Raw genomic sequence first — 15229 nt, 5'->3', positions numbered from 1 at the left:
TCTCCCTTGAGGACAAGGAAGTTGAGGAGGGGGCAATTGATGCAAACTGAACAGGAAGAGAAAGGAGAATTGGCGTGGAAGATGAAGATGAACATGGGAGCTGAACGATGCCATTGGTTTACGTAATGCATGTATGAACAGTGCGATGCATGTATAAACAGTGTCATGTCGTTTTGTATAATTGGAACACTGAACAGTGTGACGTCGTTTTGAAAAAATAGATTACTATGTGTGATTAATAAGGAGAGTGTAGGCGGGAAAAATAGTTAAACGAATTATCATCAAAGATTCTGTTTCTTCATTCTCTGCAATTTCTCAATTCTTTCTCTGTAGTTCTCAACCTTTCTCACTCTTAATTCTTCTTTAATTCCCGAACCTGCTTAATTCATAGAGCCGTCGACATCATTAGGAAATTCACATGAGATTTAACATACTTTAATCATTCAATAAGATTTTGGGTACCACCAGGTCCCCCTGTACCGACAAGGCCAGGTAAGGCTACATTTTCATTACCCGTTTCATTCATACCCGATTAAACCATTCATCTAGTTAACAGTAATTGCATAAGCATAAACTCATCGACATATAGACTGATGGCCAATAAAATTCCTCAGAATTTCTCACAAAATACAACTACAAAAATCGCAATTTCAAATTTCAATCAGGTGTGATTTACTCACCAGCCATTGTAGTGAGCTAATTCACACTTGCCTCCATATCTAAAATTACCAAAACTGAAGCACAACAGATAAATATGTAGTTTCCAGTATTCTGAACTACGACATTCAATTTTATAATTTCTTACAGAAAGACAATTCAACCGAGACTATACCTATTCAAAGGATGTCACCCATAACTTACTTTCACAGAGAGCTATCTGTGGTTGGAATTTCAGGAGATTAATCTAAGCAGTTGCATTAGCCATTTCTTTAGTGGGTGTTGCCGCAACGATTTCCTGGGGCTGTAGGCACATGCAACAGATCAGAATTTATGCAAAATGTTTCACTGAAGAAAAGAGAGCCATGTTAGCAATAGGAGAGTATTTTACGCAAGCACTGAAAAGTGGAACTTATGTTATTTTCAACTTTAAGGGTGTAAAACTCCATTTCAGATAATATTTTTGTTGGAAAGACATTTGTGAACAATATTTAACCCCGTGTACAGCCTACTAATTATTAGAAACAAAGAAAAAATGGGAAGAATATTTATTCTCAGAGTTATCAGTTACTTACAGCTCGTAACTCGTCTTCATGTTTTGGAATGAAAGCAGTGTCAACCTTGCCATTTTTGAAGTCCTATAACAAGGGGAAAATATGGTATTTTAGATAAGTCACCAATTTCAATCGAGAAACATACATGATATCTCAAGTGCAAGATGTAGCACATTGGAGAAACAGATAAAAATATTATTACCTCGACATCAAGGATTAGTTTGTGGTATTCAATTGTTGTAGGAACACCTGAATATAAGAAATTGAAGAAAAAAACATATATGAGAAAAGATTATTAGGAGATATATCAGATGTCAACCATTGGAATGACTCTTAACTTGAAAGATTGTTGAAAGACCATAAAGCAATGGAATAGACTCTTATAATATGCGAGCAATCATTTTGCAGGCACATAACAATCAATAATCATCTTTTTTCCCTTTGCTTTTGACCGAAACAGCTCATAGCAAACTTTGGTGGATATTAGTTTCAGCACCAGTCCACCGAATTATTATAATGGGTACAAGAGAAACACATTTTTAATTCAAACGATTCATGAGTGTTTAAAATGAAAGCAGATGTGTCTATCTTAATGATAGCCAACAAACTATAAGCTACAAAAAACATTTAGGAATCCTTTTAAGGTAAAAACAGTCGAAACTCCTCACATCTGCCAGCGTGACAGGAAGCACAGACAGCAAAAGAATTTGGTAACTGAAGCTTTTTTTGTCTTCACAAAACATGGTAAATTAAGACAATGACCTTTAAATATACAAACTAACCTGTAATGATGGTGTCATCAAGAGCCCTCTTCATGCGCTCAATTGCCTTTTCTCTAGTTGGAGCCCACACAATAAGCTACAATAAGATAGCCAAATTTGCTCTGTTAATAAGATCTGTGCCCAGTCTTAAACTTCAGTTTGTTAAGTAATCAAAAGTTAACATGGTAACAAATCTGTAATTGAAGTATTGAATCCAAGATACAAAGCATCCAGCCATAGCATCCAGCCATGGCTAGCCAAGGTGAAAAAAAGGAAAATAACAGGAAAGATATTCTATGTGGCAGATTACTTTTATGGTATTTAGGCTGATTATATCCACAAGAAACACAAAAATATAAGTCAGATATCTGATGTAGCTTGATAAAATACTTTATTAAAGGGTGAAAACCATTTCTGCCATACCAAACAAAATTTCTAACTTAAGTCCAAAGCCATGATTTTTTACATTCCATTTCATATTTTTTAGTTTTTCCGCTTGTGCAATGGTAAGGCTAAAATTTATCTCCAAACTCTCAATTAGAATTCAAAATAAAGATTACAGACATTTTCCAGTCATGACACAAGCCCGGTCCACCAGAAGTACGGAAAATTTACCCAAGATACCACCCTCAAATAGTTATTCTAATCACCTACATAGTAATCAGTTTACGGCCATCAGGAAACCTGACTAGACAAATAAGTGATACATCTGTATTTAAAAATACAAAAATGAATTTAACTTAAAAGGTTGACTTTTTTCAATACCCAGAAAGATCTTGGGCTTGCAAACTATAAAGGTTAGTTGAACATGTAAAATAACATATGCTATTCGAAGCACGCTGCATGGACATGGACACTAGCAAATAGTACACACCCTTGCACATCAATCCACATGTCTATAAATGAACTGAGAACATAGGGTGTGCATAAAATACACCAAGCCACCTAGAACAAATAAATACATATAAGGATATGACAAACCTTTCCGAGTAAAGAATCATAACTTGGTGGAACCACATAATCAGGATAAACATGGCTATCCATTCTGACAAATGGACCACCCGATGGCAAGTATGCTGTTATTCTCCCTGGTGTTCCAAAAAAAAAAAAAAGAGAGAGAGAGAGAGAAAACAATATGAAGTACTTGGAAGTGAGTAAAGCAAGATTATCCTAACACATTTCATTTCTTTGTACATTGTATACTCTTGATTTTTTGAAAATCATTTTGGTGAAACAAAATAAATTATGTACTATGACTATGGTTCCAAGATTAAAGAGGGAAAAAATGATGAAAGAAATATCTAATGCTACATTAAAAAAAAAGGAACAAAACCATTAAATGAGATAAACTCCAAGGCCCTACAACAGCAACATCATTTGGCAGTGGCTGCATCCTGATATGTATTATAATAGAGATTTTCAATCTATAGGCAAATAGAATCTTTTAACTGATAAGTCTGATGATGGACAACAGGAGCCACTTTGCAAACATTACACCTGTTTGCAAACACATAACACGAATATACCTGGTCCAGGTCGGAATCCTTTAAAAGGATCTTCTGCATTGATACGACACTCAATTGAATGGCCTCTAAGCACAATATCTTCCTGCAGATCAGGGCCCAATGTAAAAAAAATTAAAAAGATTGACTTCATGGTAAGGGCATACATCTCAAATATCCCTTCTGGGTTACCTGTTTGTAACGAAGTTTTCCCCCCAGGGCTACATTAATTTGTTCCTCAATCAAGTCAACAGAGGATATCATTTCTGTCACAGGATGCTCAACCTGTGTTTTTTTTTTCAAAAAGAGAGGCTAGTTAGAATGCCATGATCAATAACCACATGCAGATAGCTTTAAGAATAGATCAATTGAAGACCATATCCTTAATGACTTTAGATTAACCTGGATACGAGTGTTCATTTCCATGAAGTAGAAGGAACCTCTTTCATCTAGAAGAAACTCAACCGTTCCAACACCAATGTAACCTATGGATGCTGCTGCTGCAACAGCTGCATCACCCATGGCTTTCCGCAACTCAGGGGTCAAAGCAGAAGAGGGTGCTTCCTCAAGCAGCTTTTGATTACGTCTCTGCATGTCAATATTCAGCGTTACTTATTACTTCGATAGCCTAGTTTTCCACCAAAAGAATTGGAAAAGGGCAATCCATAGAAAAAATAAAGGAAAGAAAAAAAAAGGCTACTCATAGACAAAATAGTCTGACGCTAAACAGAGATATGAATGACAGAAAGCTTCACTCCCATGGGAGGAATGTACCTCCAATTACTTTTGGGCACGAATTGAGAAAACTAATATATTTTTTTCGGAAATCATGATCTAAATAATCTAGAATTGGGAATGATCGAGTTATATTAAGAGAATTTGTGGAAAGAATCGAATATCGTGCTGAAAGGATCAATGATTGTGTGGGAAGAATCAGTGATTTAAGGAGAAAATCACTCTTCAATTAATTGTAATTATTGTTTTCCTTTATGCAATTATTTGATTTCCTTCTTAAGGATCATATGTTCATCTAACAATCTGTTTGCTTGTTATATGTTGGGGTGCCTAACACAAAGCAAGTAGTTCTATGCTTATTATAATGCCCTAATAAGCACTATGTACAGTTGGACTAGATTTGTAATTATTCTAGGAGTACAAAGACTCAAAGTTATGAACATAAATATAAATATTCACCAGGTCCACGAATTTTTTATTGCAGAACATCAAACTACCTCCACATAACATAATCATAATTAAGTTCAGCAATCCCTTACAAATTTGTTTGCCAAATGTCAAGTGAGTTATTAGGAACGTGATAAAGTACATTACCTGTATGCTGCAGTCACGTTCACCAAAGTGGACAACATTACCATGTTTATCAGCAAGAACCTACAAAGCCATAGAGTACACTAGCATTAATAGAAAAGAACACCACATTGTTCTGGAAAGTAAATTGCAAATAAACAAAAATAGGCAACATTAACAACCAGTGTGTTACAGCTCATCATTTACTTGGGTAATTGCAAGCAATATTATATTTATGAGTATAATTTAATCCTAAATTATTTGTTCATTTTGTAATTACCATTTCATCAAACTTTGTTTAGGTTTTCAGTTTGCTGAACAAACGCAAGTCAACATTTACCAGTGCTAGTCAACCTCCATGTTCAACCTAATTTTGACATTCCCTTGTCAAAGTTAAATACTATTGTGACCACTTCTCATACTTTAGGAAGAATGTGATAGCGCAATACCCTTATACTTGCCCCATATTGCTTCTTTCGTCAATAGAAATGCCACTATTATGAATGTGTACCTCTTTCAAGAAAACATATTTCAGAATTCACCTTGTGTTATCCCAATCATCAAGAAGGTAACTAATTCACTATGTGTTTCATTCTATCTTTCTTTTCCTTTTGGGGATAGGACTGCTATTTTAATCTACTAAAGAAAAATTCAAAAATGCGATGTTCATTAACCTCTTTAGATACATAGGTATAATTCTAAAATTCCGCCTCAAAAAACAAATGCCTACAAACCAATGCACCATGTAAATGCTAATGCATTTGAATACATACATCCTCGTAGAGGCAAGACAAAGTTTGTCAATCAATAGTTAACATAGTCAACAACAAACTATTCATACAGTCTCCATGATTTCAGTTAACAGGGTCTCAATAGACCACTACTTTTTTATTTCGGTTGTAGGAATATTATACTTCAAAAAAAAATAATTACCTGGAATTCAATATGCCTTGGATTCTGGATGTACTTTTCCAAATAAACTCCATCATTTCCAAATGCAGCAGCAGCCTCACTCTTAGCTTGCTGTGAAAGGAAATAAATGGAACAAATTTGAGTTAAAGAAAACTTCAAATGCATATTTGTTTGGCACAAAAAAATTAATATCGGAATATTACAGATTTGGCAAGAGATGATGGAAAAAAATGGGATTAGTATAACCAAGTAAACAAGATGGAAGAAAAAAATAGTCATCACACCAAAACTTAAAGAGCTTGTATCATCTTGTAGTGGCATATCAATTATCAAAAAAATGTAAATACTAACAAATACAAGTAAAATAACGATAGAATGAAAATTTTCCTCAACAAAATACATGACCAGCTTTGAAATGATGCAACAAAAGCAGCAAGTGATCCCAAAAGAAAAAAAAGAAATTATGGACAACCAACAATTTGCATCACTTCAAAAGCTAAAGCTCATTTGATTATTTAAAAGGGTATTTTGAGGGAGAAAATACGTCACAAATAGGTAAAAAATCAAATACTTCTACAGGTGTTCTTAAATTAAACTGAAATTATCTCTATCAAAGAGGCCAAAGATATGATTTAGATATGACGCTTTATGACCGAGTGAAACTCACAATCTCTTTTGTTCTCTTTTCTTCTCTCTCCCTCTCTCTATATTCTTTCTTTCTTTCTTTGTGATACGAACTTTAGGAGAACCGCACCTCAAAAGCTAGCTATTGAGATGGGAGAGTCCAAGGTCATATAAACCCCACACTAGTTGCCCATACTTTCCAATGTGGGATCCAAGTCCCATACCTTACACTTGGGATCCTAACATACCACCACGCTCCGCAGCCCCGGCGCCCACGCGGGCTGGCTGTGCGCTAGCTCCCTGCTAGCCCCAGGCGAACACTGCAATGCCGGCGTTACCACCCGCGCCGCACGATTGCAACTGAGAGACATGGTGATGACTCTGATACCAAATGATACGAACCTTAGGAGAACCGCACCTCAAAAACTAGCTATTGAGATGGGAGAACCCAAGGCCATATAAACCCCACACTAGTTGCCTATACTTTCCAATGTGGGATCCAAGTCCCATACCTTGTACTTGGGATCCTAACACTTTGTTGGTTGGATACCAACAAACCTCCTGACCTTACTAGCATGTGCAGTGGGTAAAATGCAAGAGATAATTGTAAGACCTTACAACTTTAGTAGTATTTTTTGGATCTGATACCTAGATAGGTGAATAATAGCCAGGTAGGTGATCCCAAACTGCTTTGAACATTAGAGCTGCTGGTCAGAACCCAGAATCATACCATTATACTAATATATGGGGTTTTTTTATTGTTTATCACATTCTTCAATTTTCTTTTTTTTCAAACTTTCTTATCATTATTCCCTCTCAACTTAAAAAATTAAAATTACTACATAGTCTCACATTCAAACGTATGCTTCAGAATTTTAAAAACTTTCCGAAACCTAAATATACTTCAAAAGAAATCTGCTATTCCTTTTTCACTATTGTTAACATTCCATCTTTCTGTCAGACAGTTAAAAGATCAACATCTATAACAGTATGTCTTCTACTATCAGTACAACCAATAACTAACAAACACACAAAAGATGTTTAACAATCCATTCTGTATGGACTAAGAAAGAAAATATTTGTTTGTAAGTTAATACAATAGTATAAACAAATTCAGAGCTTCTTCTATTAAAAAAAAATTAAAAGAAACTCAGGAAACGCAATGTACAGTTTCTCACTATTGGAGAAAGATTATTCTTAAATAGTTAAAAGGAGGAAATTAAAAGAAACTAAAATTGTTAAATGGGAGACACTTCTTGAATAATTCCAAGGGACAACTGGTATTAAGGGCCATACCTGAAGCAACTTAACAAATTCCTCTGGTTCTTTAGCAAGACGCATTCCACGTCCTCCACCACCTGCTGTTGCCTAAAAACAGCAAGACATTTTTCTATCAGTACAGTTCATACAATTTCAATTTTTCATGCTTCATGTAAGATACACACTTGATTACAATCTTTGAAAAGAATTTACATCTTTATAACTTTTCCTATTAAAGCAGTTTGGCTTTCAAATAATTTATGATACTAATAAATACAAGGCAGAAAAGCAGCATCAGTTAAGAAGAATGTTCAGAAAACCCTGAAAGCTAGTCTAAGTTACTGACAGAAAGTAGTGGATGTAAATTGCAATCTGCTATAGTAAAAACAAAGGATTATAAACTACAAATATGACAGAACAAATATATGATAGAGGAGATCATGAACCTTGATCATCACAGGGAATCCAATCTCACCAGCAAGTTTGATTGCTTCCTCAGTGCTCTGTACAACAATTAATGAACAAAGAGAGCTAGAAATTAGCAAATTGTCTTCATCGCTACTTGGTGTAAAGATCATAATACACAAACTAATTGCCAAATCTCATACCTGTAACAATCCATCACTCCCTGGGACAGTTGGAACACCTGCATTCTTCATTGTCTGCCTGGCAGTTGATTTGTCACCCATAATGCGGATACTGTCGGGCTATCAAAACATGATTGGAATTCAACTACATATTCAGACTAAAAAAATAGATATGGTTCATGGCTAGGAAACTACTGTTTGTATTCACTATTGTACTACTCTCGATTTGAAGTACTTACATTTGGCCCTATAAAGTTAATTCCATGTTCTCTGCACATTTCAACAAATACTGCATTCTCAGCAAGAAATCCATATCCAGGATGAAGCATTGTGCAGCCTCGACTGATTGCAGCAGATAAAACATTTGGAATCAACAAATACCTGCAGAAAGGCAGCTAATGAACAAGTTATGCCATGATGATCCATACCATTTGAAAAAGAAAGAATGCTAAACTTCAGCCACATATTCACATATTTGTTTCATACAAAGGTATTCCTCAAAGAAATGTATTTATCAATCTAGTGTAAAACCTTCTACATTTAGTGGTCCTACAAGTTCCATACCAGATTATTTTATTCAGTTTCAAGTAGTTTAGTTAGATTCTTCAAGTTTCTGGTTCTGTCCACCTGATATCTAGATCATCTAGTGTGTTCAACAGTTAGTTAACGAGCAGAAAACATCTTTTTCTTCAATTTCAACTTTACTGATTTAGCTACCTATTAGTGAGGACATGGCCAATATATTGAGTTTCTCTTGTTAAGACTGGAATCATAAGCTATAGAAAAGCTTTTATGTAAGGTCATGCATGATTTTTTAAGTTCAAATAAGGCGCAAGGTAATGCAGGAACTAATTCTGACAATCTAACTAGCTTTTGAAATCCTAAGGATTTTAATTCCTCCAAGCAAGGTATCTTAAAGGTCTAAGTTTTCAAGGCATGAACTCAACAATAATAACTCAATTCAAAACAATTTTCTGTTTATCCTAGTTCCTCACTTAGACAAATTACTGATTAAAAAATATTTTACAAAACAAAATGATGACAATTGCAAAAAATAAGATAATGAAGATCACTCACGATTGACTACTTGGTGCTTCACCAATACAAACTGATTCATCAGCCAACTTGACATGTAGTGCATCCTTGTCAATGGTAGAGTAAACAGCAACACAAGGTATTCCCATTTCATGAGCAGTCCGAATAACTCGAACAGCAATTTCTCCTCTATTTGCTATAAGAATTTTCTCACCACCATGACATTCAACATTAAACGCTCCACCACTCCTTTTTGAATTCCTGCTAACTTTAACTTTAACTTTACCTGCCTGAGCTCTTTGCCTAGGAAAATTAATCCTACTACTTCCCACCATAAAGCTACATTGAGAACTCCTTGTTTCACTACGCCTCCCGAAGAATAATCCCTTTATACAACATGACACATAACGTAAATTGATAGAATTCGAAATTCATTACAGCATCAAACCACTCAGCTGTAAGAAAAAAACAAGCAAATTTTCAAACACCCCTAAACTTTACAGCAATTAAAAACTCCCCAGAATTCGAAACTATCATTAACCTCCCCTAACCGAGAAGAGCTCAGCTCAACACTAATTAGAGGAAACATCAGGAGATGTCAGTTACACTTAGAAAAGAGTTAAGTGATATCTCCCAAAACATAGGGGTTATTTCGGAATTAGTAAGATTACCCCAACGATTTCGTTAAACTCGACAATAACATATGAATTTAAGTTCATTGCAGAATCAAACTTAAAAAGAAGAATAGGCTTTCTATGAGGCAGAAATATAAATGAACTGGATTAAATTACACTAGTAAAGAAAAAGAACGGAGAGACTTACAGGACGGGTTGAGAGGGAGTTGGACATGGTCATGGAGGCATCCATTTTTTAGTGGAAATGAAACGAGAGAAATTGAAATGCAATGGAGAGAGAAAGAGAGAGAAGTTTGGAAGTGAAAAAGAGAGAAATGTGGTGAAGAAGTGGGTGGAGAAGTTGAGAATTAAGGGGAGAAGTAGTCGATGTAAACGAGGTGGCTCACTGATTAAATGCTCCGCCCAAATGGTTACTTGTACAAAGATGCAACTACCGGGTCGAGCTTGAGAAAATGGGTCATTTGAATCCGATGGTTGGTGGATTTACCATGTCCCATCATAACCGAGTGCCGAGCGACCGTCACTTTCCTATGAAATTTAGGTATTAAAATAATAATAAAATTATGGACAAACGACTATTTCCCACACAAGGTTTGATGTTTTCTCAAATATTTGCTATTTAACTATGGAAATATTAAACACCCACACATGACCGGTTAAATTTAACAGAACTCTAATGTTTGAAAATTTTATCTCTTTTTATCCCTCTAAACTTTGAAAACTAAAATTTTCTCTCAGCTTAAGTTTTAAAAAATAGCATTTTCACCCTAAGGTTTCGTTTTAAAATCTCTGGCGACATCTCCAACTCCATTGCCGACGGCCTCTCCCTCCCGAAGCATCCTCTCATTCTGACGATCTTTTTCCTCCCATTTGGAGGCTCGTTAGGGAAGACGAAGACGAAGAGGTTCTGGGAAGACGACAACTTCGTCTTTGTTTGGGAAGACAATTCGTCTTCCCCGACGAAGTTCTTCGTCTCCCAATGCGTCTTCGAAGCCGATCGGGCCTCCAAATGAGAGGAAAGAGATCACCGAAAAGAGAGGATGCTTCGGGAGGGAGAGACCATCGGCAATGGAACCAGAGATGTCGTCAGAGATTTCAAAATGAAACCCTAGGGTGAAATTGCCATTTTTTAAAACTTAGGTTGAGGGAAAATTTTAGTTTTCAAAGTTTATGGGGGCAAAAATAGCTTATATTTTAGTTTATTTTTTAATATTATAGAGAAAATGACGATTTTACCTTTATCACCGTTAATTTTAACTGCTCATGGGTGAGTGTTTAGTGTTTCTATAGTTAAAGGGTGAATATTTGAGAAAACATCAAACCTTGGGTGGGAAATAGTCGTTTGGCCTAAAATTATATATATATTTGTACATATTTTTAGTATGTATATATAAATATTATAATATAAGTGAATAATTTTAAATTAATAATAAATTAATATTTACTTATATCATGATATATTAATATGTATATATATTTATATATAAAAAATATTTATACGTAACATTACTTCAAAATAAAATAAATTTAGAATTTATACCCATGTTTTACTATGTTTGTGTAATTTTTAATTAACATTTTTTTACTTGTACAATTATACCATATAATCTAGTATAATATCAAATTTACCATTATCTTCAATCTTAAAAATATAAATTTTAGTAAATTTTTCACCATAAATTAACGCCTGATTTTACCAAAATCTTTTAAAAAAAAAAAACTCATCCTAAGTTTTAATAGTATTAATCTTAAAATAAATTATAGATAACAATTTCATGATACTTTTAAATTCATAATCGTATAAATCTCAACTGATAATTAACAAGGGGAATACAGGAGGGGAATTTTTCAGCAGCCTTACTTGAACACAACAGCGGCAGTCTAGCCCGGGCCTCCCTAAAAATGCACAGCCTGTAGTCGGGTCAACCCACTAAATGATGGATCGTGTCAATACCATGAGCTTAAAGGACCGTGTTTGTGTTTTGAAATTAGACTCGCGGGTCGGTTCAATTAGATTTGTGAGTCAGTCCGATACCACCTGATTTTTGATTGAAAAAATATAAGAATTATAATGATTTGTGCAGTGGCTCCCTACCAATGCCCAACCGAAGAGTGAGTAATTGTCGGGTAGACAACTATTCAGCTCTTGTTTTTTTTTCTCCATTCCTATTCCTTTGTATACCTCCAACCTACGTTAACAATTTCACATAACATCCCACTCTCAATTTTCTTCAACTCTCTTAATCTCAATATTTCTATATCAATTCTTAGGTGTTAACCTCTGTCAATTTTTAGTTTTGTTTTCAATTCTTCCTAAAATTTTGTCAATTACTATATTTATTTTCTTGAAATCAAATGGATCCAAGATTGAATGAATCCAATCATTTTAATTATTTTGATAATGAAGAATTCAATATGTTGAGGAAGAACTTCAAACACAAATGCATGCAGCTCCCCCACGGTTGGGAAAATAAAATAGTAGAAATTAACAGTATGAAAACATTTTGATCAAATGGAAAAAACTATTACTGACAAACTAGTTTAATAGACAGAGTGGAAATACTATAGCGCATGTTTGACATGCACAAATTCGAGGGTCACCAGATATTTTCATCACCATAAAATTGAATATTACAAAAAAAAAAATACCGCAACACATGAGAGAACAACAATAAATTGTCTTCACACTATCACAATCAATTTACAGATCCTCTTCAAGTAATCTCGTTAATTTTGCTACAAGAGAAATTTTTAACTTCGTGTACAATTAACAAAAAATGTGTGGCTACATGGGTAGGTACATTGTAGCTTCTTAATTAACCCTTTTTCTTATGTCGAGAATGTAATTTTAAAATAGATAATGTAGAATAGTGTATAACTGATTTTTACAAGAATTCCTAGACCTATATTAAGATATGACATAATTATAAATTATAAATTAATGAAATTAAAAATTATGAAAGAATTAATTGATTTTAATGATGTTATTTCTTTTGACTTCTGATTTATGGACATATAGTAATTAGAAGTTAGAGGATACATTTGCTCAACTATAAATTATGTTAATTCTGATTGGTAATTATGCATAAAAAGTTATTACATTTCGGGCATTAAAATATCTTTCATTCTGGTGTTTCAATTTATCAAATATTAGTCAACATTTTTAATAAATATAAAATTAATAAATTTATTTTTTCTATTACATTTCCTAATACAAAAAGTAATGATAAAATAGTTGAGTTAATAACGAATAATTTAAATTTACTATTTTGTGACAAATTATTTTATATTAGATGTACTTGTCACATAATAAATTTAATAGCATAAGATGGTATGAGTTTAGCAAAACTTTTTTTAGGAGCAATCAAGCATGTCATCACTTATATTTTATCATTTCCAACACGCATACAAACATATCATCAAATGTGTAGACAAATGAGTTTAAGACAAACAAAAATAAAAACTGATGTCAAAACTCTGTGAAATTCAACATATTTAATGTTAAAATCAAGTGAAAGATATGAAACTATGATAATATAACTTTTTAATACCTAACTTGAAGATTATGAAAATCTAATATTTTGACCAAGTATGATTGGGATAGGGTTGATGTGTTAATGAATATTTTAGAATCTCTTAAAATAGCTTCTAATCTATATGCATTTGTTTATTATTTTATAGTTTGTTTAATTTTATATTTTATGATAGAACTTATTTTATTTTAAAAAATTATAAATTTTATAACACTTTTAGAGATATTGCAAGAGAAACGAAAAAGAAATTTAAAAATTATTAAAAGGAAACAACTTTATTTCTTGTTACAACTATTGTTCTAGACCTCGGAAGCAAATGATTAGGAATTTAAAATTTATTAGAAGTTATAAGTAAGAATTTGTTAAAACCTTTAACTTTTGTAATTGATAGTATTCAAATTTTTTTTCTTGAAAGGTATAATGTTTAGAAACATAAATATGGAAAGATTTCATATACTTATAAACCACAAGTAAATTCAGGTGATTCGTCTGAAGGTAAGTTGTATTTACGGTCTATCATATAAAAAGATAAACAACAGGTAGGTGAAAGTTTAAACTATAATAAATTTTATAATTTTATTAATATTGATCATTATCCTAAAATTATGAGTTAAAGTGAAACTTTCAATGTTTTTGTATGGCGAAAAGCACATTAAAACACGTATTTTGTGCTTTCTGTCATGTCACATAATCTATTCAGGCCTTCAATGTTTACTTTAACATTGCAATCAATTTTCAATATAGGTGCATGCATATTGGATAATAGACGGTTCACCTTATACTCAAATATGGTTGAACTGATTATATATATAAAAGATTTGGTGATTAAAGAATTTAAGTTACAAAATCACGTACCAGAGGATATTTTTGAAGACTTAAAAAACTTGGTTGTTGAAGAAGAGTAAAAATATATAGCATTGATAATTGTAAATTTCATAATTTAGTTTATTTTCTTTATGTATGATTTTTTAATTGTAATATCGTGTAATCATGGTATTCCTTCATCATAAATGAGAAAATTTTAATACAATTTTAGAGGTATTGTCCTTGTTTTGATTAAATCGAAAATGAATACAATTTAAGTAAAATAAATATTATTATGTTAAAAATTTTATATATATGTGTGTGTGTGTGTGTGTGCGCGTGAAGCCGACCCACTAAGGGCTTGGTGTATAGCTTCTAGGGTCATGTCATGGATCTTATTATTCTAATGAATTAGCTCGATTTGTCATATCTATCAATTAACAGGTCTAAACATAATATGACCAATTATCGTATTTGACCTTACTCTTTGCGTATAAATTATATATAATGTTTATATTGAGGATTGAAATGCCAACTTAAAATCAATAGAAATAGCGTGAGTAATCAAATGATGAAGTAAAAATTATATTTAACCTCGTCTCATTCTTCTTCATGATCTAAGTCTAACCATCTTCAACTTGGTTGGATAAAAATACCTTTTCTTTAGAAAGGGTAATGATACTGTAGTGTATACTTCAAAATTTATTCTACAATTCTCAAATCATATGCAATATATGTAATATTACATTGTACGTGAACTGATGATTTCATGACCAATATGGCAATTGAAACGTAGTTTGTGTTGGTATGAAAGTTGGCACCAAAGACAAGCACATAAAATCCATATGAACTCAAGTATAAGAATATAAAATGACACAATAAAAAAGTAGGCAGTCAGTTTTTAACACGGTTTAGTCGGAATGTTTAGTAACTTACAATTGGGAACAAAGTGAAAACAAAAATAGATATATCTCTAACTCGTTTTCTCTTCAGCCTATCCCTATCTTGTATTGTCCTCTCTTCTAAATATCTTATAAATCTTTAAATATTAAAATGTCTT

At 33.0% G+C, this 15229-nt stretch overlaps 1 protein-coding gene across 2 annotated transcripts; it reads right to left on the bottom strand.

The window, feature by feature from the left end:
- Positions 1–591: 591 nt before the first annotated feature.
- On the bottom strand, positions 592–10239 carry LOC123205069 (biotin carboxylase 1, chloroplastic-like). 2 transcript variants are annotated; one of them, XM_044621880.1, is made up of 16 exons: positions 10020–10238; positions 9240–9583; positions 8402–8543; positions 8184–8282; positions 8022–8078; positions 7612–7683; positions 5713–5802; positions 4804–4863; positions 3877–4062; positions 3667–3759; positions 3499–3580; positions 2954–3060; positions 1994–2069; positions 1414–1460; positions 1233–1295; positions 592–961 (listed from the first exon to the last, which is right to left on the bottom strand). In XM_044621880.1, exons 1-16 carry the CDS (start codon positions 10062–10064, stop codon positions 905–907), a joined length of 1620 nt encoding a protein of 539 aa, XP_044477815.1. In that variant the 5' UTR covers positions 10065–10238; the 3' UTR covers positions 592–904. The 2 variants fall into 2 exon arrangements, with proteins under 2 accessions (XP_044477815.1, XP_044477816.1); XM_044621881.1 differs by having other exon boundaries at positions 864–1005; positions 10020–10239.
- Positions 10240–15229: the final 4990 nt, after the last annotated feature.

Source organism: Mangifera indica, unplaced genomic scaffold, assembly GCF_011075055.1.
Source record: "Mangifera indica cultivar Alphonso unplaced genomic scaffold, CATAS_Mindica_2.1 Un_0001, whole genome shotgun sequence".
Taxonomy (NCBI): Eukaryota; Viridiplantae; Streptophyta; class Magnoliopsida; order Sapindales; family Anacardiaceae; genus Mangifera; species Mangifera indica.
This window is presented reverse-complemented; position numbering and strand designations above follow the sequence as displayed.